This window comes from Saccopteryx bilineata, chromosome 10 (assembly GCF_036850765.1).
Source record: "Saccopteryx bilineata isolate mSacBil1 chromosome 10, mSacBil1_pri_phased_curated, whole genome shotgun sequence".
NCBI lineage: Eukaryota > Metazoa > Chordata > Mammalia > Chiroptera > Emballonuridae > Saccopteryx > Saccopteryx bilineata.
Window position 1 is genome coordinate 46,281,024 of NC_089499.1, and position 22,195 is coordinate 46,303,218.

The following is a 22,195-nucleotide window of genomic DNA, read 5'->3' on the forward strand; positions in this document are numbered from 1 at the left end:
GAGTGGCTCTGGTCGCAACATGGCGACGCCCAGGATGGGCAGAGCATCGCCCCCTGGTGGGCAGAGCGTCGCCCCTGGTGGGCGTGCCGGGTGGATCCCGGTCGGGCGCATGCGGGAGTCTGTCTGACTATCTCTCTCTGTTTCCAGCTTCAGAAAAATGAAAAAAAAAAAATAATAAAAATAAATAAATAAATAAAAACTGTTGTCCTCACAGGCGAAGAAGGTTCTAATAATAACTCCAATTTACAGATTGGTAAAACCCAGAAGCCCAGAGAGGTAAAACCACTTGCTTCAGTTGCACAGTGGATTTATCCCTGGCAGTTGGCTCCAGAGTCTATGCTCTTTATATGCCCCCCCCACACACATACATGAACACAAATGAAATTAAACCCTTTACTCTTTGAACTGAATGTGATCATTTTATGCCCCTAGAGCAGTGGTCCCCAACCTTTTTTGGGCCACGGGCCGGTTTAATGTCAGAAAATATATTCACAGACCGGCCTTTAGGGTGGGACGGATAAATGTATCACGTGACCGAGACAAGCGTCAAGACTGAGTCTTAGACGGATGTAACAGAGGGAATCTGGTCATTTTTAAAAAATAAAACATCGTTCAGACTTAAATATAAATAAAACGGGCATAATGTTAGCTATTTATTCTTTCTCTGTGGACCGGTACCCAATGGCCCATGGACCGGTACCGGTCTGCGGCCCCGGGGGGGTTGGGGACCACCGCCCTAGAAGACAAAGCCCAGCTCCTTGGGAAACCTCACTGGTCTGATCTCCCAGAATCCTCCATTTCTGGGGAGATGCTATCGTTATGCTTAAGCTGTGGAGGAAGACGCAGTGACCCAGGAGTGTCTGTGCCCTCTCGGGCACTGAGGTCCAGCACGTAAGTGTTACAGTCAGGCCCTCCCCTCCTCAGGCCTCCGTTTCCTCACTGTCCAAATGCAGACAATAAGTGACGCTGCCAGAACGGTCTGAGGTCGGCCGGGGGTGTATACTGGGTGTCCAGATGGCAGAGGTGTCCCATCTTTGTGCGCACACAGAGGTGCTCTCCCTGGGTCTTGGACCTGGGATTAAAATTGGGGAAGCTGAGCCTGGACTGAACACACACACACACACACACACACACACACACACACACAGCCCAGGCAGGAGGTGCTACTTCTGAATTTAAGCAAAGCCTCAAAATCTCAGTCCAGGGGTCACTGGGGGGAGTTCAGTTGGCCACGTGGCTCAGGGACCCACCCTATGTAATCCCAGGGGGAGGAACTTCAGGGTCTCACAAGATAAGATGGAAAACAGAAAAACCTATTTAAAAATATGGGCTGGAAGTGGGGAGATGTGTCTTCTTGGAAAATAAGACAAAGGAAACACCTCCCCTTCCCCTAATCTCTTAAATTCTTCTCCCTTGATCTTTCATGTTTTCACAAATAGATGCTCAGGCTCACTGTCTGGGCAAACAAATTCAAGTGTCTCTTTTAGAGTCCCAGTAAAGGAATGGAGAGTCAGCACACAGTGTGCCCTCAAACAGAGCACGCTCCCTTCTGTTTTCGTATGTCTTTTTAGGGCTTTGCTGGTCCCAGACATGACTACCTTGGGGTCAATGGTGTGTGTATGGGGCAGGGGTGGGGCTAGGAGGTGGGGGGAGAGGCAGCAAGTGGCTGGGCTTCTGATAGGAGGATGGAATTCAAAACTACCAGGTATCTGCTGTGTGCCCGGCCCTGCCCCAATCTTCCTGAATTATCTCTGCAGTCTTGGAAGGATGGCTTTTCTTGGGTCCATTTTACCAATGAGGAAACTGAAGTTCTAAGTGCTACACAGGAAGTAAGGGCCAGGAGTAGGATTTGAATCCAGGTCTGTTGGGAGCCATTCGAGTAATTCCTGCATCTCAACAGGGGGCAGACCTGATCTAGAGTATTTAGTGGGCTGTTCTTCAAATCCTGGGGAAGCTCAAATCTGGAGCAGTCCTGGATGTCTGTCTATCCCTCCAGCCTAGGAGGATGCCACTGGGTTTGGGAGTCTGTGGGCCTGAACAGCACAACAGTCTTGATGGGGGACGGGGGGAGCTTCTCCCTTGCAGGAAGTCCCAACGTAGGAGTTCCTGGAAAACCCCGAGGGAAACCCTGCTCCTGATGCTCTCTGGGCTTTGGCTGCTCTGTCCCCATGGAAGGGACTTCCATGGGCCTCTAGGATATCAGACTGCCAGCTGCCATGGGTCAGTACAGAGCCTAGCATCCTGTCTCCCCACGGACCCTGCTACAACTTGATGATTCCTGAGGCAGCCCCTCCCTATGTAGGCCTCTCAGAGTCTACAAAATGCTCATAGCAGTTATGAGGGTTGGCTTGAGAGAGCCTCTGTATGTTAGCTGTGTGGCCTTGGGCAAGTTATTTAACCTCTCTGTTCCTCAGTTTCTTCCTCTGCACAATCAGAATAAGGAGGGGACAAGCTAGCAGGGCTGTTGTGAGGGTTAATGAGTTAATGCAACGCCTGGCACACAGTGGCACTGATGAACGTCGGGTTACTTTTGTTCTTATTAAAAGTGTGATTATTCTTAGTTCTGAGGCCTGCAGCATAGAGACTGTGATCCCAGCACCTCCTACCGCCCCTCCATCCTGCAGGAGGAGAGATGGCTGCACGGGGTCGCACAGGCTGGGGGGTTGACTCCCAGCTCCAGACACTCCCACCGCAGCCTCTCTCCCACCCTGAGCCCCCTCCTGGGGCTCTCTAAGACGCTGGACATGTGTCCAGGGAGGGGACTCCGCACATGCTGGCACTCAGCATAAACTCTGCCTGACCCAGGGCCAAGTCCTATCTTCACCCTCAGCACCCCTAGGTGCCAGGTTCCCCACACTGAGCCCCTGCCTGCACCCCCTCCCACATGCACACACAAAGGACCCTTGCCAGCTCAGCTGACCTGGTCAGTCCGTGCCCCAACAGGGAGGGAAGAAAAGACCATTGGGGACATGACATGTGAAGGGGGGTAATGAAGGAGACTGTGGCACAGAAAAGTAGAGGGAGGGACACACACACTCACGCAGGGACCACCAGCTGCCACGAGCCAGTGCGGAGCCTACAGTCCTCTGTCTCTCCTGCATAAGACCAGATGGGGACGGAAGGGGGGACAAGAGACACAGTAAGAGTCAGAGACAGAAGCAGAAAGATGGAGAGACAGAGTTAAAGAGACTCAGACAGACAAAGAGTAGGAAGAGAAACCCCAAAAGCACCAAAAGCCATAGGATCAAGGTGAAGCAAGGAGACAGGGCAGGGAGGGGGATTGGAGGCCTGGATGGAGGTCTCCATGGATCCCTCAGCCTCGCCGTCCATTTAGCTCCAGGTCCAGCCACCCAGCCCCTGGGGCGGGCAGCACGATCTGCCCCGCGCTCCATTCCGATCCGCTCGGTACCTTTGGGCCGCCGCCTCACCACGCCCAGCCGCCACTTGAGTGATACAGCCAGCATCGTCCCCTCCTGCCCTCGGGACCCAGGGCCAGGGATACGACCTGCCCCAGGTCCCAGCGTTCCTGGAACCGGCGCTCCTCGGCACTCCTCTGCGCTCCGGAGCTGCCTGCGCTAGCTAACTGGCAGACGCTGGGAGCTCCCTGCCCCCAACCTCCCCGAGTTGCTAAAATAGATAATCCTCCCCGGAGCCAGCAGCGGTGGTGGCATCGGAGGCAGTGGCGGCAAGGCCCTTCCTCCACTACAGCCCTGGCTGGAAAGTGCAGATCTGGGGTGTTTGTTCTGGACTCTGCAGCAAACTTCCATGCCCCAACCCCACAAGTTCTCTCCCTCCCAAAGTGCTCACCTTACCCACTCCTTTTGCCCCAATCTACTAATCTCACACCCTCCTTCCCTAAACGGGACTGTTTGAAGCCCCCAGGCCTTTGCACCTGTGGGGGTCCTCCACTTGGAATACCCTTCCTCTCTGGCTCCGTTGAACCCTCTGCCTGGGAATGTTTGCTCAGCCTTCTGAGATGTTTGCTTGGAAGTCCTTGCCTGCTGGATCTCAGTTATGCCTTTCACACTAGGCTGAGACTGTCTACTCACTCCCAAAGACAAGGTCAGAGTCCACTTGTCCTATGTCCCCTGCAGTCAGCACAGGCACTTGATGGGGTCATCAGTGTGGAGCGATGAGAACTAAGTCCTGCCTCTTCACCTAACCGCTATGGGTACTGTGTATCCTCACTGCAACATAGGCTAACCGGAGAACTGGCTGGTTAGGTGGAGCCAATGGGACTACATGCAAGTGCTCCAGGCATTCAGCAAGAACTCAATAAATGCATCTGCCACCCCTTCCTCTTGCTGAACAGAAAAGCTCCAATTTAGCAAAAAGAGAGTGAGGGGAGAAGTCATGACTCGAGATGGGCAGACCTGAGTGAATCCTGACTCACTGTGTCCCACTAAGACTTAGTTTCCTTAGCTGACTAATAGGGCTAACAGTTCCTGTCTCCTGTGCCTACAGTACTTACGGTAGCTCAGTCTAGCACACAATAGGTGCTCAATACATAAGAAGTAACAATAACTATTAATATAGTGATTATCCTGCATAAGCCCATGTTGGGCAGATAAAATATATTATGCTCACTTTGTTAAAGATGGCGCTGCCCACATGGAGGCCGTCATCCAGGTGATATTAATGTGTGTTGGGGGCGGGCTGTGGGCAGGCAGAATCCTTGTAGCCTGGGACTTGGTTTTAGGACTAAGCCTTTCCCACCCTTTTTGATGTGGGGTGGTACAATCCCATCATGCGTCAGATAAGTGACTTTGTATTAGAGACTTCCCCTATTTTGTATATTGGATTAAAGGTTATGAATCTACACTATAAAGTGGGAGCAGAACAGAAGCTTGCTCTCTTGGTTCCTGAGATTAGCATTAGAGGAGACAGCAGAGAGCAGAGAGCAAAGAAAGGCCACGTGGAGGAGGCCAGGAGAAGCAGCCAAGATGGCGGAGTGTTGAGGGAGAAGCCAGTTTGTGCAGAGTTTGTGCAGGGAGAAGGAAGGAGATGGGGAACAGAGGTGAATAAGTCTGGTGAGCTAGAAACCTTTGATTCTAGGAAACTCGGATAAGTCCGTAGCTTTGTGAGCACTGAATGAGTGGGTTTTGGAGCCCAGTGTGTGTTTTTACTTGTCCACTGGGTGCAAGCTAGGATTAAAGATGATGGCCCATCAGTTTTTGGTTCCATTGTTTCTTTACCGACTGTCCGAATCCAATGCGAACCTGCATGGGCCAGGCGGCTGTGATGGTGGCTGTGGCTACTGGCTTTACAGCCCAACTCTTGTGTGTGAGTGGAGATGGGAGGTCCAGTGAGGTGACAGCGGGCTGAGGTCAGCCAGGAATCCAGTGTTTTCTGCGAATATCTCTTTTAAAGCTCACAGGGCACTGGATGGTCCTAAAGTCATCCTCGTTTTCCAAATGAGGAAACTAAGGCTCTGAGAAGTACAAGATGCCCTCAGGTTCACATAACATGCAATTGGCAAAACAGGGTCTCAGATGCCAGCCACTGCCTCAGCCAGGCCACAGAAAAGCCCTTGTAAAATGCTTCCTGTGTGCCAGGCTCTGGGCTGAGCATGTTGCCAGCTGAGCCCAGGAAGGTGAAGCTGCCTGCCTGGGGTCATGCAGACTGTTAAGACCAGAGCTGACAGGGGAGCCCAGATAGTTGGAATTCAAAGCAGGGGCTCTGGACAAGAGGGAGGCAACTCCTCACCTCATTCACTGTCTTTTGAGAGAAGACAAAGGGCACAGGAGAACATGTGGAAAGTACAGCAATAAATAAGGCTGTTCAGGAAGGAGTGTGCTGAGGCACCCAGGGTGGGGAGACCCGGAGGACTGGCCTAAAAGGGTTTCCTGCCTGACCAGGCGGTGGCACAGTGGATAGAGCATTGGACTGGGATGCGGAGGACCCAGGTTCGAGACCCCGAGGTCGCCAGCTTGAGCACAGGCTCATCTGGTTTGAGCAAAGCTCACCAGCTTGGATCCAAGGTCGCTGGTTTGAGCAAGGGGTTACTCAAACTGCTGAAGGCCCATGGTTAAGGCACATATGAGAAAGCAATCAATGAACAACTAAGGTGTCGCAACGAAAAACTGATGATTGATGCTTCTCATCTCTCTCCATTTCTGTCTGTCTGTCCCTATCTATCCCTCTCTCTGAATCTCTCTCTGTCTCTGTAAAAAAAATTAAAAAATTAAAAAAATAAATAAATAAAATAAAAGGGTTTCCTGTCACCAGTTTACCCTGGAGGATGCCCTGCAAATGTCCCAAGTCCCACAAGTAAGGACGCCCCCAGGGCTGGATCCACACACAGGTAGAGAGGTGGGTCGGCCCACAGAGGATCTAGGCCAGCCTCCACCCCTCCATTCTGCTTTTCCCATTTCTGGCTCTGCTTCACAAAGCCCCAGAGGCCCCAGTTGCTGCCAACCCCGCCTCCCATGCCCCAGCTTCCAGAAACAAATTAGCATCTCATCAGACATGCCTTTAATCTTCTCAGCCAGGCCCTTTCTTCCCTGGCCAAAGTGGTGACATTTCTGACATTTCTGCCTCCCAGCTCTTCGGATGTAAATGAGACAGAAGCCTCTAGGCTTTAGAGAAGGGGGATGGGGGTCAGACCCCTCTTAACCACATATCCAGGCTGGGAGAGGGAGAGAATAAAGGTCATCCACCTACCCATTTACTCACTCAACAAATGTTTATTAAACACCTTCTGTGTGCCAGGCCTGAGATACAGCCATGAACAAATTCAAGCCCTCATGGTGCTGATATTCTAGTGGGGAAGACAGAAGAAATGACAGATGTAATAACTGATTAGACGTTACAGTATGTTAGAGGTGAAACATGCCAAAAATAAATGGAGCAGAGAGAGTGGGTATCCGAGTACAGAGAGAGATGTTGCCATTTATAAAGGGGGTGGTCTCTCCAGGACCCAGACTGTGGTCTCTCAATACCTCTTCTCACTATAACGGCCCCCAGGACTCCTCAGAGAAATGGCTGATTCCAGGACTGGGGCAGAGAAAGTAAAAAATGGGCCTGGGACATCTTGTGGTACCCGAAAGCCAAAAGGACATAGAAGGCCCTGGCCGATTGTCTCTATGGTAGGGCATTAGCCTGGCGTGTAGATGTCCCAGGTTTGATTCCTGGTCAGGGCACACAGGAGAAGTGACCATCTGTTTCTCCACCCCTCTTCTTTATTTCTCTCTCTCTCTCTCTCTCTCTCTCTCTCTCTCTCTTTCTCTCTCTCTCTCTTTCTCTTTCTCTCTCTCTCTCTCTTTCTCTCTCTCCCTTCCCCTCCCGCAGAGCGAACTGGCCTCAGGTGCTGAGGATGGCTCCATTGCTGAGCAATGGAGTAATGGTCCCACTTGGGCAGAGCATCGTCCCCTAGTGGGCTTTCTGGGGTGGATCCCAGTCAGGGCTCATGTGGGAATCTGTCTCTCTGCCTCCCCTCCTCTCACTAAAATAAAAAATAATAATAATAAAAAAAGGACACAGAAGCCAGCCTGAGAGGGCTCCCACTGGCCAAATCTGGGACAACTTGAACATCAAAAGGAACAATGACTGCAAAACGGTAAAAATCCAAGTGTTCATGATTCTCAAAAGAAAAAAACATCTCATGGGTCCCTCCGGAGGTAGTTAAGGCACCACCTCATTATTCTGTAAGCAGAAAATGAAGGTAAAGAATGAATCATTTATCCTGTCTTCCTGTATATACCATATTTTAGGGGACCCTAATAAGGGAAAGTCATTCTTTACAGGAGAATCACAGTAAATAAGTGCAGTGAAAATAGTAGAATTAAAAACTCGCCATTTTGCCTTCCGAATGAAATTAAGGATCTGGCATTGACTATCAATAAAAGGCTGAAAAGGACTGAATGACAAAGGGCAGATTGCACTTGAATCCCTGGGCCGATTTTAGCATTACCAAAAGTGAAACATTCTGGCACCTGCGCCTCTGATAGGATGTGGAAGGAAGACCACAGCACCATCCATGGTATATTCCTGCCTATAAAACTGAACCTGAATCAAATCCACCTTTAGACCCAAATACTAGTGGGCAGAAAGTACAGAGGACAAGAGAACGTATCAAATGATACCACAGGGACATTCCACAGGACAAATGACCTGGTTTCTCCAACAAATAATTAGAGTGAAAGAAAAGAAAGAAGGAGAAGGGGCTGTTATAGATTAAAAGAGACTTAAGAGACCCATCAACCAAATGCACTACAAGGACTTAGCTGGATCCTGATTTGCATAAACCAAGTATGAAAAGACATTTAGCAGACAAGAGAGGGAAACTGCATGAGGATTGGGTATGAGACCATATTAAGGAATTTTGGTAGGTTCTTTTTTTATTATTATAATTTATTTTTTATCATAAAAGATAATGGTACATTTGAACTCACAAAACAGGTTTGTGCTGACAAAAGACTGCTTTTTATCTGTTTCATGTACATGGGGGCCACTGCAGTATTTCAACCATCCACCCACCTCACACTGGCTTCCTGAGTCAGTTACACGGGACTCTATGCTCCTGTCTAACCTAGACGGCCAGACTCATCTCTACCTCTGGGTCTTCATACTTGATGTTCCCTCTGCCTGGAGCTCTTCTCCCATGTCCTCACATGGCCCACTCTTGTCATTCAGATCTCAGGTGAAATTTCCCCTCTTTAGTGCCCTTCCCTGTCTCTTCAAGTAATTTTGTCCCCCTTCCAATCACCTTGTATCTTGTCACTCCATTTAACTAGTATCATAATGCTGATTTTATACATTTGGTGTTTATCTGTCACCCTTTTAGACCAGTGGCAGTCAACCTGGTCCCTACCGCCCACTAGTGGGCGTTCCAGCTTTCATGGTGGGCGGTAGCGGAGCAACCAAAGTAGAAATAAAAAGATAGATGTGGCTATAGTAAGTTGTTTTATAAAGATTTATTCTGCCAAACTTAGCGAAAATCTGACATAAAGTACTTGGTAAGTAATTATTATATACTTTAACTTGCTGTAACTCTGCTTTATAAATTTTATAAAGTAAAGTTACTTCCCTACTTTATAAATCACCATTACTGTGGAACTGGTGGGCGGTTAGAAAATTTTACTACTAACAGATACAAAAGTGAGTGGTAGGTATAAAAAGGTTGAGTACCCCTGCTCTAGACTGTGAACTCCCTGCTCATCTCTGTCATTCCAGTACCTACATAAAGCATGGTGTAAAGTCGGTGCTTGGTAAATATTGTTTAATGAATGAACTAAAAGATAGCTTAAGACACCTGACTGGTGGTGGCGCAATGATAGAACATTGACCTCCATTGTTGAAGTTGCTGGTTTGAAACCACGAGGTTGCTGGCATGAGTGCAGGCTTGCTAGTTTGAGTGAGGGATTGCTGGCTTGAGCATGCAATTGTTGAAAGGATCCCAAAGGTCACTAGCTTGAGCCCAAAGGTTGCTGGCTTGAAATACCAAGGTCGCTGGCTTAAGCCCAAAAGTTGTTGGCTTGAACAGGGGTCGCTGGCTTGGCTTGAGCCCAAGATCTGATACCTGGTCAAGGCACATAGGAGAAGCAATCAATGCACAACCAAAGTGAAGCAACTATGAGGTGATGCTTCTCTCAATAAAATAAACAAACAAACAAATAAATAAGAGCTTAAAAGAAGCATGTGAGCTTCTAAGTGATAAGTTCCCTACAGTCCTTGCAACCCTATCACGTGGTACATGCCCAGCATTGGGGAAGCAGTGTGTAAAGGAGAGATTGCAAAATGGTGACCCAGCATACTATTCAATTTTTTTAAATTGTCACAAAAAAAAAAACACATAACAGAAAATTCCCCATTTTAACCAGTTTTAAGTGTACAATTCAGTAGACTTAAGTATATTCACATTGTTGTGCAACAGATCCCCAGAACATTTTCGTCTTGTAAAACTAAAGCTATACTCACCACCATTTTACTGTTTCTAACATTGGACCCCTTAAGATACTTTTTTTTCCATTATTTTTATTTATTTTAGAGAGTAAAGACAGAGAAAGAGACAGAGAGAGAGAGAGAGAGAGAGAGAGAGAGAGAGAGAGAGAAGGGGGGGAGGAGCATGAAGCATCAACTCCCATATGTGCCTTGACCAGGCAAGCCCAGAGTATTGAACCAGTGACCTCAGCATTCCAGGTCGACGCTTTTATCCACCACACCACCACAGGTCAAGCTAGATACTTCATATAAGTGGAATCACACAGTATTCTTTTATTGTGTGATTGGCTTATTTCACTTAGCATGATGTCCTCCAGGTTCACCCATGTTGTATGTAGCATGTAATATGTATATATAATATATGCCACATTTTGTTTTTCCAATTATCTGTTGATGGACACTTGGGTTGCTTCCGCTTCTTGGCTATTGTGAATAATGCTGTTATGAACATTGGTGTGCAAATATCTCTTTGAGATCTTGCTTTTAATTCTTTTGGGTATATACCCAAAGTGGAATTGCTGAATCATACGGTAATTCAATTTTTAATATTTTTGAGAACTAATAAACTGTTTTCATACTGACTGTACCATTTTACTTTCCCACCAACAATGCACAAGGGTTCCAATTTTGCTAAGCTTCACCAACACTTATTTTCTTTTTCTTTTTTATGGTAGCTATCTTATGGGTATGAGGTATACTTGTTGTGGTTTTAATTTTCATTTCCCAAATGGTTAGTAATGTTGAGCGTCTTTTCATATGCATGTTGATCATTTGTATATATATTGTCTTTAGAGAAATGTCTACTCAAATTCTTTGCCCAGTTTAAAACCCTGTTATTTGGTTTTTGTTGTTGAGTTGTAGTTCTTTATATAGTCTGGATATTAATCCCTTATCAGATATATGATTTGCAAATATTTTCTCCCATTCTGTGAGTTGCCTTTTGCTCTGTTGATTTTGTCCTTTGATGCACAGAAGCTTTTAAGTTTGATGTAGTTCCATTCATCTATATTTGCTTTTGTTGCTGTGCTTTTCATGTCATATCAAAGAAATCACTACCAAATCCAATGCCATGGAGCAATTTAGCTGTTTTTGCCTAAGAGTTTTATAGTTTTAGGTCTTATATTTGATCTTTGATCCAGCATACTATTGAGTTATTTTTTGTTACTTTTTAAAAATTATTTTTTATTTTTCAGTTATAGGTGACATATGCTATTAAATTAGTTTGAGGTATATGCCCCAGTAATTAGACATTATACAATATAACTAAGTGATCATCCCAATAAATCTTATACCCTACTGATAGCATATATATTTATAGTCATTAGAATATTACTGACTATATTTCCTAGGCTGTATTTTACATCCCCATGACTATTCTGTAACAACTAATTTGTACTTCTTAATCTCTTCGCCTTTTTCACCCATCCCCAACCCCTCTCCCATCTGGCAACTACCAAATTATTCTTCGTATCTATGTGTCTATGTCCATTTGATTATTTATTTTGTTTTTTAGATTCAATTGTTGGTAGATGTGTACTTATTGAAATTTTATTGTTCATAATTTTAATCTTTTTTTCCTTCTTCTTAAAGAAGACTCTTTAACATTTCATGTAATATTGGTTTGGTGATGATGAACTCCTTTAGCTTTTTCTTGTCTGGGAAGCTATTTATTTGTCCTTAGATTCTAAACAGGAAATTGATGAATAGAGTAATCTTGGTTGTAGGTCCTTGCTTTTCATTACTTTGAATATTTCTTGCCATTCCCTTCTGTCCTGCAAAGTTTCTGTTGAGAAACCAGCTGACAGTCTTATGGAGCTCCCTTGTAGGCAACTGACTGCTTTTCTTTTGCTGCTTTAAAGATTCTCTCTTTGTCTTTAACCTTTTACATTTTAATTATTGATGTGTTTTGGTGCGGGCCTCTTTGAGTTCATCTTGTTTGAGATTCTCTGTGCTTTCTGAACTTGTGTGTCTGTTTCTTTCACCAGGTTAGGAAAGTTGTCTGTCATTTTTTCACAGTGATTTTCAATTTCTTGCTCTTTCTTCAGCACCCCCATGATGTGAATGTTGTTGGTACACTTGAAGTTGTCGCAGAGACTCCTTACACTATCATCTTTTTGTTTTTGGATTCTTTCTTTGCTTTGCTGTTTTGATTAGGTGTTTTTTGCTTTTTTATATTCCAAATCACCGATTTGATTCTCAGTTTCATCTACTATACTGTTGATTCCCTGTAAATTATTCTCTGCTTCAATTAGCATATTCTTCATTTCTGTTTGGTTCTTTTTTATGGTTTCTGTGTCCTTTTTTATGCTGTTGAAGTGCTCACTACGTTCCTTGAGCATCCTTATAACCACTGTTTTGAACTATGTATCTGGTATACATAGTTGCCTCCATTTCATTTAGTTCTTTTTCTGGAGATTTCTCCTGTTCTTTCATTTGGGACCTTTTTCCTTGTCTCCACATTTTGGCTGCTTCCCTATGTTTGTGTCTATGTATTAGGTAGAACTTCTATTTTTCTTGGACTTGGTAGAGTGGCCTTAAGTAGTAGTGTCCCAACCTGGTCCACTTGTGGGCATTCTAGCTTTCAAAGTGGGCCAATCATGGTGTTGTTTGGTTGCTCTGCTACTGCCCACCATGAAAGCTGGAATGCCCACGAGTGGGCGGGAGGGACCAGGTTGACCAGCGCTGCAAAAGTGGGCAGTTTTTATAAAAAGGTTCACCATCATGGTCCTGAGTCATCCAAGCTAGGCACTCCAGGTGTGTCCCTGTGTGGGCTGGGTGCACTGTCCTGTGGTAATTGAGCCTTGATTGCTGTTGGCATCACTGGGAGGGTCTGACCCCCTCAACCCCTGGCTTATCAGCTGCAAGGAGTAGTTGCTACTGCAGCAGAGGAGCTGCTGTGCAGAAGTAGATCCTACAGAGCAGGAGTTGCTTCAGTGGGGCTTTGGTGCTCACTGAGTCTGCCTCTTGTGTGAGTTGTGGATGTGGTAGGGTTGTAATCCAGCATGTTTTGAAGCTGTCTATCAGGTGCACTGGCTCTGGGGTTTCTAGGGAGGTGCAAAGTCAGACACTTTATGCCCTGCCTGGGGCTACCCTGCATGAGCTACAGAGCAATCTGTAGATGGCTGCTACTTGTGCTGGGCTTGGAGGTGCGCAGGAATGGCCAAGCTGTGAACCAAAGCCAGTTGCTGCTAGTTCCAGGCCTGGGGCCACTTAGGGAGAGGTACAAAATACACAAAGGCCAGATACTACTATTTGAGAAATTTTGGGAAAGTCCAAAGCATGAGGCAAGAGCGACCATTTGTATGGAAAAGCCACTAAAACAATGCTTGAGTGGGCCCACAAGTTGGGTGGAGATAGATGTCAGGGAATCATCAAGGTGGGGCAAATAGTGTGAGGCAGGTTGATGGAGACTCAGATATAGCACCTGCCTGCTGGTTCTGTGGGAGGGTCTCAGAAAAGGAACAAAGGCCTCTGCCAGCACTTTTGTATGACAGATAGTTACTTCCAGTTCTTGCCCTGATGCCAGACAATTCAAACTCCCCCTCCCCAGTATATCTCTGGTTCTTTTCAAGCTGGAGCTCAGAGAGAGTGAGTCTGAGTAAGTCTATGCTTGGGCCCTTTAAGAGGAGCTACCTGGGACTTCAGCAGCCTGGGACTTCAGCAGCCCTCCATCTCCCTGAACCACAATCCCCCCTGGTTCTTACAGCAAATTATGAGGCCTTCTCTTCCTGGCTCTGGAACCCTGGGCGGGGGGAAGCCTGGGTGCGGGAGCAGCCTGGTCCGCATCTCCACCCCTCCTACCAGTCTCAGTGTGGCCTCACCTTTAAATCCCTAGTTGTAGGACTTCCAGTGAGCTAGATTTCAGGCAGTGCTGAATGATGGTTGTTCTGTAGTTTAGTTGTAATTTTGATATGCTTGTGAGAGGATTCAAATACCACATTTACCTACACTACCACCCTGACAGGAAGTGTATGTCTGATTCTGTTGGGTTATGCTATATTGTAATTATATTTAAGAAAAAGTCTTTATCTGTTGGAAATACAGATGAAATGCAAACAGTCCAAGATTTGACATTAAAATGCCTCAGGGTTATCCCTGTTTTATATGTGCCATTTAGAAGTAAATAAAAATTTGAAATATTATATAAAATAAAAATAAGCAGGAGGGTCATAAAAGGCCTCACTGAGAAGTTGACATTTGAAGAAAGGCTGAAAAGCAGGAGGGGGCCTTGGGGGCTGGGGGTTCCCGGCAGGGAGGGGGCAGAGCAGGCCTGCATGTCCACGGAGGAAGAAGTGTGAGGGGAGGGAGTGGGCGGTGTGATGGAGGGCTTCCTAAGGAGCTGTGAGATGGGAACTAGTGTAGCATTTGGAGCAGAGAAGGGACATGGTTTGACCTGTGATTTAACACCATCCTCTGGCTGCTGGAGGGAGAAGGGACTGCAGGGGGCAAGGACAAAGGCAGAGAGACTAGGGAGGAGGCCCTAGCACGGGGCTGGGAGCCCAAGGTCATTGGCGGGGAAGGGTATGAACGGAATCTGGCTTCTTTAAGGTGAAACTGCTTTCCTTTGCCATTTGCAAAACAACTGATATTCTTTTCTCTGAGGTAGCACATGAGCTCTGGGTCCAAAATGCCTGTGGTCTCTGTGTCCTGTTGGTAAAATGAAGAGGATGACTAAGAACTTGGACAATCATTAGGCTGCTCTATGGAGACAACAGAAATAAAAATGTCCTGCAAACTGGTAAGGGCTTGGGCATGTGTCACCAAAAGAGAAACAGCTTTTATTGGGTAACTACTACCACATACTAGGCACGGAGGTTGGGGCTCTATGGGCATCAAGCCTCACCTTTATCACATATGACATTACCTGAGGAGCTTAAGACAACTAGTACTGTGATTTAAAAGACAACTAGTACTGTGACGAGGCAAGCCCAGGGTTTCAAGCTGTCGAACGCAGTTTTCTAGATGGATGCTTTATCCACTGTGCCACCACAGGTCAGGCACAACTAGTGTTGAATCAGAAATTTTGCTGGACTCTATTCAGCTACGTTACTTGAAAAGAATCACTACCTCATTGTTGCTCTGCAATGAATTTGAGGCTCTAATGTTCACAGAACAAAAGTGATGGTTCTAGCATCACACAGCTAGTAAATGGCAGAGGAGGGATTTCCAACAGAACCTTGCCCCCTTACTTTCTCCAGACCCTCTCACCAGATCCCTTCCCAGGTCAAGAGCCAGGAAAAGAGCCCCACAAGAAGCAAAAATGCTGCCAGAGAAAACAGCTTATCTGTCTGATGGTTCCAAGACCTTTCTGAGCCAAACAAGAAAATGCCTCTAAGCTTTTTCAGCATGAGTCAGGGTGGCCATCAGACAGGTGCACCAACAGGGCCACCTGCCAGGAAACAGGTGGCATACCTGTTAATGTTACTGGCACTGCCTTTACTGCATAATAATTAGGCTCCAATCCCTGGGCAGGTACCATTAATGAATATGCAGATTAAATCATGGGGCACTTGGGTGGAGGTGATAGAAATGCTGTAATTATGGCCCCCATGCCCCACAGGGGCAGAGGCTTGGCCAGGGCACCTCCCCATGCCAGTCTATGCCAGCACTGGCCAAGGTACTTTCCTTGTCCATAAAGTGGGTAAATGTTGCCCAGGCATCGGGTGGTTGTGACAGTTTCATGCAGTAACACTAGTCTGTGAACAGAGCCTATCTTCTAATTATGTGCAGGCATTTGCTTTCAGATTGTAGTCTTTTTCTCTGAAAAATGGATATCAAAATAACTTTTATTAAGAATGACTTTGCAGTAGATACTGTTAACCAGGCTTTGCACACATTAACCCTCTCTGTCACCCATGAGGTGATGACTCTGATTGGACTCACGTGGAGACCAAGGTACGTGGAGCACAAGCAAAGGGCCAAGGTCACAGGGCTCTGAGCCTGAGCCCCATCAGGCTGGCTCCAAGCCCACGTGTGCACCCACTCTGCTGTTCTTCCTGAACACAGAGGCCTCTGTTATGGTTCCCCTGCGAGCGTGTAGGTGGGTGTGATTAAATACTGCAAACATGGCATAATGAGCAGCAGAGACACAGCACAGCTTCTGGCACTGCCAGCTTCTGTGCCCCTCCACCTCATTCTCTGCTGCATGGCTGTCCCCACAGGCTGGGTAGCCAAGACATCCAGCACTGAGCGGCAGACCAGAGGGGGGCCCTCCTGGGTTCTGACCAACTGTGTGACCACGGGGTCACAACCTCCCCATCAGCACCCTGGGGACATCCACCTGGCAGTTCCGGTTGTTGGGAAGGCATACTCAGGTCAGCTGTGGGAGTATCATGCCCATCTTCTTCCCTTGGCACCAGCCAGCAAGACCCCCATCTAGGAACTGGGTGGCAGCCTACAAGGGCACACAAGATTGAAACCACGTAGCCCCAGAATGTTAGTCTCACCAACCCCAGGATGGTGGCTCCAGACCACAGAGCATTCATCCTGGATCCATGCCACACTGGGTTCTGACCACAGGCCACTAGAATATCAGCAGAGTGTGCTAGAATTACAGGCATAGAAGCCACAACGGTGAGTGCGCCCAAGCCACAAGTCACCATCAGATTCAGGGTGGGGGCAGGTCAGAGGGATTGGCATCGTGGGAACCCAACCATGTCCAAAGAGACGGTATAAGTCATTGGTTCTTGCCAAGCAGATTATGGCCTCCCAAAGCTCCTTCCCACAGTCCCCGACTCCTTCAACCTTGCCCTCAAGCCTACCAAACTCCTCTTCCCAAAGCTTTGGATGAGAGAGGCAGTCACAGGGCCACTGTATGACCTGGGGCAAAGTCCTGCCTGCTCTGGGCTTCAGTTTCTCCACTATAAAATTAGGTGTTTGGCTCTTTCTGGGGGTCAACTCACATCCAATAATCTGTGAAAAGAGCACTCTCCCTCCCTACAAATTTCTGTGGCTCGCAAAGGATCTCACTTGAATAAATGAGTGAGTGAATAAATGAATAAGTAACCCTTCTGAAGTCTGATCAGTGCTTTGCGTGACTCATCTCCTATTTCCCTGGGATCTCAGCCTCTAGGTCTCCTAGATAAACCAGATCCTTCTAGCCTTCTTTTATCGCATGGCCTCCTCCTTGGAAAACCCTCCTCTTCACCTCTCTAAATCCTCGTGACTCTCTGATAGGTCACCCCGCCCCCGCCCTGCAGAAAGCCCTTCCTGAATCCTCAGGCCCTGGCTAACTTCTCTTCATACACTGCTGGACCAACTGGATACCACTCAGCACCCCACTGCTCCCTACCCCTCTACCTCTGCAGTCCAGCTATCAGCATCATTCACCTGGACAATACCAGCAGCCTCCTTCCTGGTCTCCTTGCATCCACCCTCACCTTCCATAATCCACCTTCCTCATGGCGGTCAGAAACGACCTCATCTTTCCCTTGCTTATATATTCCCATGGCTCTCAGGACACTTGTGAAACCCAAATATCTCACAAGGTCAACAAGGTACAATGTGTTCAGTCCCTGGTGAACCTCAACTCCCTTCATACTGGCCTTTCACCATTTCTCAACCACAGGGCCTTTGTACCTGCTCTGCCCTTAGCCTGGAGCTCTATTGCCTGCTGTCTGAATGGTTCCTTCCCGCCCCTCCCCTCCAGGTCCTCACTCAAAAATCATTTTTGCCATGACTATGGAAAGGTACAGACCTCATTCCCCAGCACCCCACCACCTTCCTTGCTTTATTTTTTCCTTAGCATTTCTCATCTGGCAAACCACTTTTTTAAAAAAAGATTTTATTTATTCATTTTAGAGAGGAGAGAGAGAGAGAGAGAGAGAGAGAGAGAGAGAGAGAGAGAGAGAGATATGGGGGGGAGGGAGGCGGGGAACAGGAAGCATCAACTCCCATATGTGCCCCGACCAGGCAAGCCCAGGGTTTTGAACCAGCGACCTTAGTGTTCCAGGTCAATGCTTTAGCCACTGTGCCACCTCAGGTCAGGCAACAAACCACTTTTTACTTAAATTGTTTATTAATTGCCTGTCTCCCCCACTAGAATGTCTGCTCTATCCGGGCAGGGACCATGACCATCCTGTGCCCTGTCCCAGCATCTAGCAGGTACTCAACAAGTACTCGTTCAATGAGGGACTCGAGTCACCCCAAGTCTTGAGGCATTTTCTTGCTTTTTGATGGCTGTTGGTCCTATCACTGAGGCTGGCTGGGCTCCCAAACTATTCCTCTCTATTTCCCCCTTAGTTTGGGGCAGATACTTGCTCAAGGTCAATCAGCAATGAAAGCAAAGCTAGGATTTGAATCCAGGACACTTAGTTCCAAAAACTCTTCCAATCTGTTCCTGGGCACTGAACAAATCTCTACAAAAAAGAAAAAAAATCTGCAAAATCTCTGGAAGAAGAGGACAGGACCCTGAAAGGAACCCTAGCTACAGGTCATTCAAAGTCCCTTGCCACCATGTGGGTTACAGCTGAGTGAGGCCAACCATCCATCATGACTAGTCTTAATGAGGCTATTAAGTGCCAGAGCCTTCCATGGGGACCCTGCTTTCCATGGGGACACTGCATGCCTCTGGGCTTCAATGTCAGGTGGCATCCCAGGAATTAGGATGCCACTCCAGAGATAAAGAAAACCTGGGGTCAGAGTGAGTTCACCATTCACAGGGGGCTTTTCTTGTCCTCAAACCACGGTCTATCTGAGGTTTGGACAGCAGAAGCATTGAGAAAAAAAATAATGATGACAGCAATGACAATCCAATACCATTTATTCCAGAGCCCATGCATTAATTTGTACCCCATTATTCATTCACTCACTCACGAAATAGTTTCTGAGCAGCTTTTATGCTCCAGCAGTGAAACCAACTTGTAACACTTATATTCTAGTAGGGGAGACAGACAAGAAACAGAAAATATGCAATATAAGCTAAGTTGAAGGAAAATAAAGAGGCATGAGTGGATGGATGTGGTAAGAAGTCTCTCTGATTAAGTATTTACACAAATGAAGGTACTGGGGGACCTAGCATGTAGATATCTGAGCCAGGAAGAGGTTGCAGCCAGTGCAAAGGTCCTGAGGCAGCACTGTGTGTGAGGCATATGAGGATCAGCAAGAAAGCCAGTGTGGCTGGAGCTAAGCAAGTGATTGAGTAGATGCCTCAGAGGATGTCAGGAAGGTCATAGGGGCAGACCACAGCAGGCTTGCTGGCTATAGCGAGGACTTTGGCTTTTCTGCCAGGGGAAATGGGATGCATGGGAGGGATGTGACAGAATTCCTCTGGCTTCTGGGGAAGAACAGACTGTGAGGAGTGAGGACCAGTGATGAGACCACAGCAACCATGCAAGCATGAGGTGCTGGGGGCTTGAACCAGGAGAGTGAAATGTGGGGGATTCGGGACATGTTTTAAAGAAAAGTGACTACAGACACACAGCACTGTGTCTGGAAGAAGTATGTCTACTTTACAGAAGAGAAAACTGAGTCTCAGAGAGGTTAAGTTATTTGCCCAAAGTCACACAGTGAGGAAGTGTCAGAGCTGGGATTATAAACCAGGACAGTGGGCTCTAAATCCTGTGTTCTCTCATTCAGATGGCCATAAGGATCTCTCTCCTTGGGGTTTATGCTTAACTTTTATGGTATGAGGTTTGGGGTGTGAGATGGAACAGAGAGCATCCCCATCCCCTCATGAGCCCCTGGTTCAGCTACAAAGCGAAGCTGGGAAGGGGACAGAGGGATGCTTGTGTGGGAGGCAGGGAGTGATGGGACAGGAGAGAGTGAGAGAGGAGGTGGCTGGGGACATATTCCCTGCTTCCGAGATCTGTTTGGGAAATGTGCTGGACACATAGGGAGCAATGAACTAACATCCCTGTGAAGAGGCAGTGGAGAGCAGGCTGTAGCCAGACAGCCTGGCTTCCCATTCCAACTCTGTCCTACACTAGCTGTGTGACCTTCAGCACATCACTTACTCTCTGTGCCTCAGTTTCCTCACCTGCTAAATGGGGCTGTTGTGAGGGTAAACATACAGACAGTGCCAGCACAGCGGATGGCAGGGGCGACCCACTCAGTTGACACGCAGCTGCAGGGCCGCAGGTTAACTGGTAGGGGAGGCCGCAAAGCCTCCTTGCTTCACTCTGGCTGTCCGGCCTTTGGGTTTTTGCCTCACATTCTATTTCTGTCTTCTGCTGTGGACTCAGGCCCTCCTTCCATTAATTCAGGAGTGACAGCCATGACCGAGTTGGGCCTGCTTGCCTGGAATTCCGACTTTAAGGGAAGAATAAGATTAATACTCCTTCCAAAACAGGGAGATTCACTAAATGACGTAGTGGCTGAGGGCTGGATGCTCAGAATCTGTTCCAGAGAAATCTCCTGACCAGACCGAGTTCAAACTGCTTCAGCGCCTGCCCCACGGGCTCCCTTTCTGGAACATCCAGAGCCCCCACCGGGCTCTGCTTCCAAATGTCGTGGGAGCAAAATCAGCCCCGCCTGACAGCTGGCTCCAGGCCTCCCCTCAGGGATGAGGCAGACTTGGGCAAATACCAGGCAGAGGGTATGGGACACAGCGGGTCAGGGAGCCAAGGCAGCAGGGGAGGCAGCCATCCTGGGAAAGTCAGAGCATGGTGGGGAGCAAGGGGAGGCTGAGGTCACACCTTGCATTTACGTTGTGGGAACCCCGGGCCAGGCCCCGTTCTAAGCCCTTTATGTATACTAACCCATTTAACCCTCACAAAAATGTTTGCTACACCTACTATTATTATCCCCATTTCTCAGGTGAGCAAACTGAGGCTCAAGCATCTTGCTCAAGGTCACTCAGCTGGCAGGTGGCCAAGCCAGGATTTAAAGCCAGGCTGTCTGGCTCCACCGTCCATGCAGAGAAAGAGGGGCTTGAGGCAATGGGGTAAAGCTGAAGAAAAGGACTTTCAAGGGCAAGGTTTCTGATGTCCAACTAGAAGATACGTGAGTTTGTACAATGAAACCCCCTTCATTGTCTCCTGCTGTCCAGCATCTTGGTCAAGGTCGCTGTTCCACATCCCTCTTTGGGGTTTATGCCTAAACCCAGATGGGCGTCATGGGAATAGAGACCACCATGTGGGTCGGGGATGTGGCCCTTACGCTGAAGCAGCAGCATCAGGAGGTCAGAGATAGGGGGCTAGTGTGTGTGTGTGGGGGGGGCTGCCCTGGGTGCAAAGAAATGCTAGAGAGTGTTTGGGCTGCTTGGGGCCTACAGTGCGGTGTTGGGACAATTAAAACCTTGGCCAAATTGAGAGTGGATTTATATTAATTGTATTCTGGGGACCTGGGCTTGTCCTTGAAATATTTCTTGCTGGACAGCAACAGATAAATTCAGAAATGGAAATAAACACTTAGAGACTATTACAGCAATTTCACATTGCCACAACATCCAAGCAGCTGATCAGTGGCTTCTCCTGTTCATGCCTTGGTTGTTTTATTTCATTTTTCAATGATTCATTGCTAGTGTATTTTTTCACATGTATCTATTACCCATAGATTGAAAATAAAAAGGAAATACTGGTCTTTCACCAGATAGTCTGAGAAGCACTGCTTAAGAGGAACTAGCCAGTAACAAGAAGCTGGCACCGGGCCGGATATATATTTCAATACAAAACACAGCTGTAAAATAGAAGTTTAGCTTTCAAAGTGACACAAAATTTTTATGGGTGCTGAAATGAAAGTAAGTATTTTTAAGATTAGGATTTCTTAACCTCCAGTACTATTGACATTGTAGACCAGATAATTCTTTGTTGTGGAGGGCTGTCCTGTGCCATATAGGATATATAGCAGCATCCATGCCCGCTACAACTAGATGCCAGGACGCCCCCAACCCAGTGTGACAACCAAAAATGTCTCCAGACATTGTCAAATGTCCCCTAGGGGGCAAAATCACCTCCAGTTGAATGTGCTAGCTTAGATGTTCTGATTGCATGTGTGTGTGTCTAGGTAAACGTGTCTCTATGTATAGGTGTTTGTGTGAGTGTGAGTGTGTGTGTGTGTGAGTGAGTGTGAGTGTGTGTGTGTGTGTGTGTGTGTTTCGTCCCTAGCCCACCTTCCTCACTCATATGGCCCCTTTAGGCATCTGAGTTTGCAACCCCTGGTGTCACCCATTATTCTTAAGGGTGGCCTGTCAGATCTTCCCTCCCTAAAGTTGGCTCACAGTAGAGGCTCAGCTACCACTGAGGACCATTCTAAGAAGGTCACCATGAGAACCAGGGGACCCTCAGAGTGGCAGTCCACACAGAGGCGAGGCTGT

The 22,195-nt window shown here is 47.4% G+C and overlaps 1 protein-coding gene across 6 annotated transcripts in view; it reads right to left on the reverse strand.

Moving 5' to 3' along the window:
• Positions 1-22,195, reverse strand: part of GRIP2 (glutamate receptor interacting protein 2) — a 105,451-nt gene that overhangs the window by 56,054 nt on the left and 27,202 nt on the right. For 5 of the 6 annotated variants that reach the window (XM_066244925.1, XM_066244923.1, XM_066244924.1 and 2 more), the window contains exon 1: positions 3,410-3,513. The exons of the other annotated variant lie outside the window; for it this stretch is intronic. In XM_066244925.1, the coding sequence (XP_066101022.1) occupies positions 3,410-3,464 (55 nt within the window). In that variant the 5' untranslated portion in view covers positions 3,465-3,513. Of the gene's footprint in view, positions 1-3,409; positions 3,514-22,195 lie in introns of those variants that run through there. 6 annotated transcript variants of the gene reach the window in all.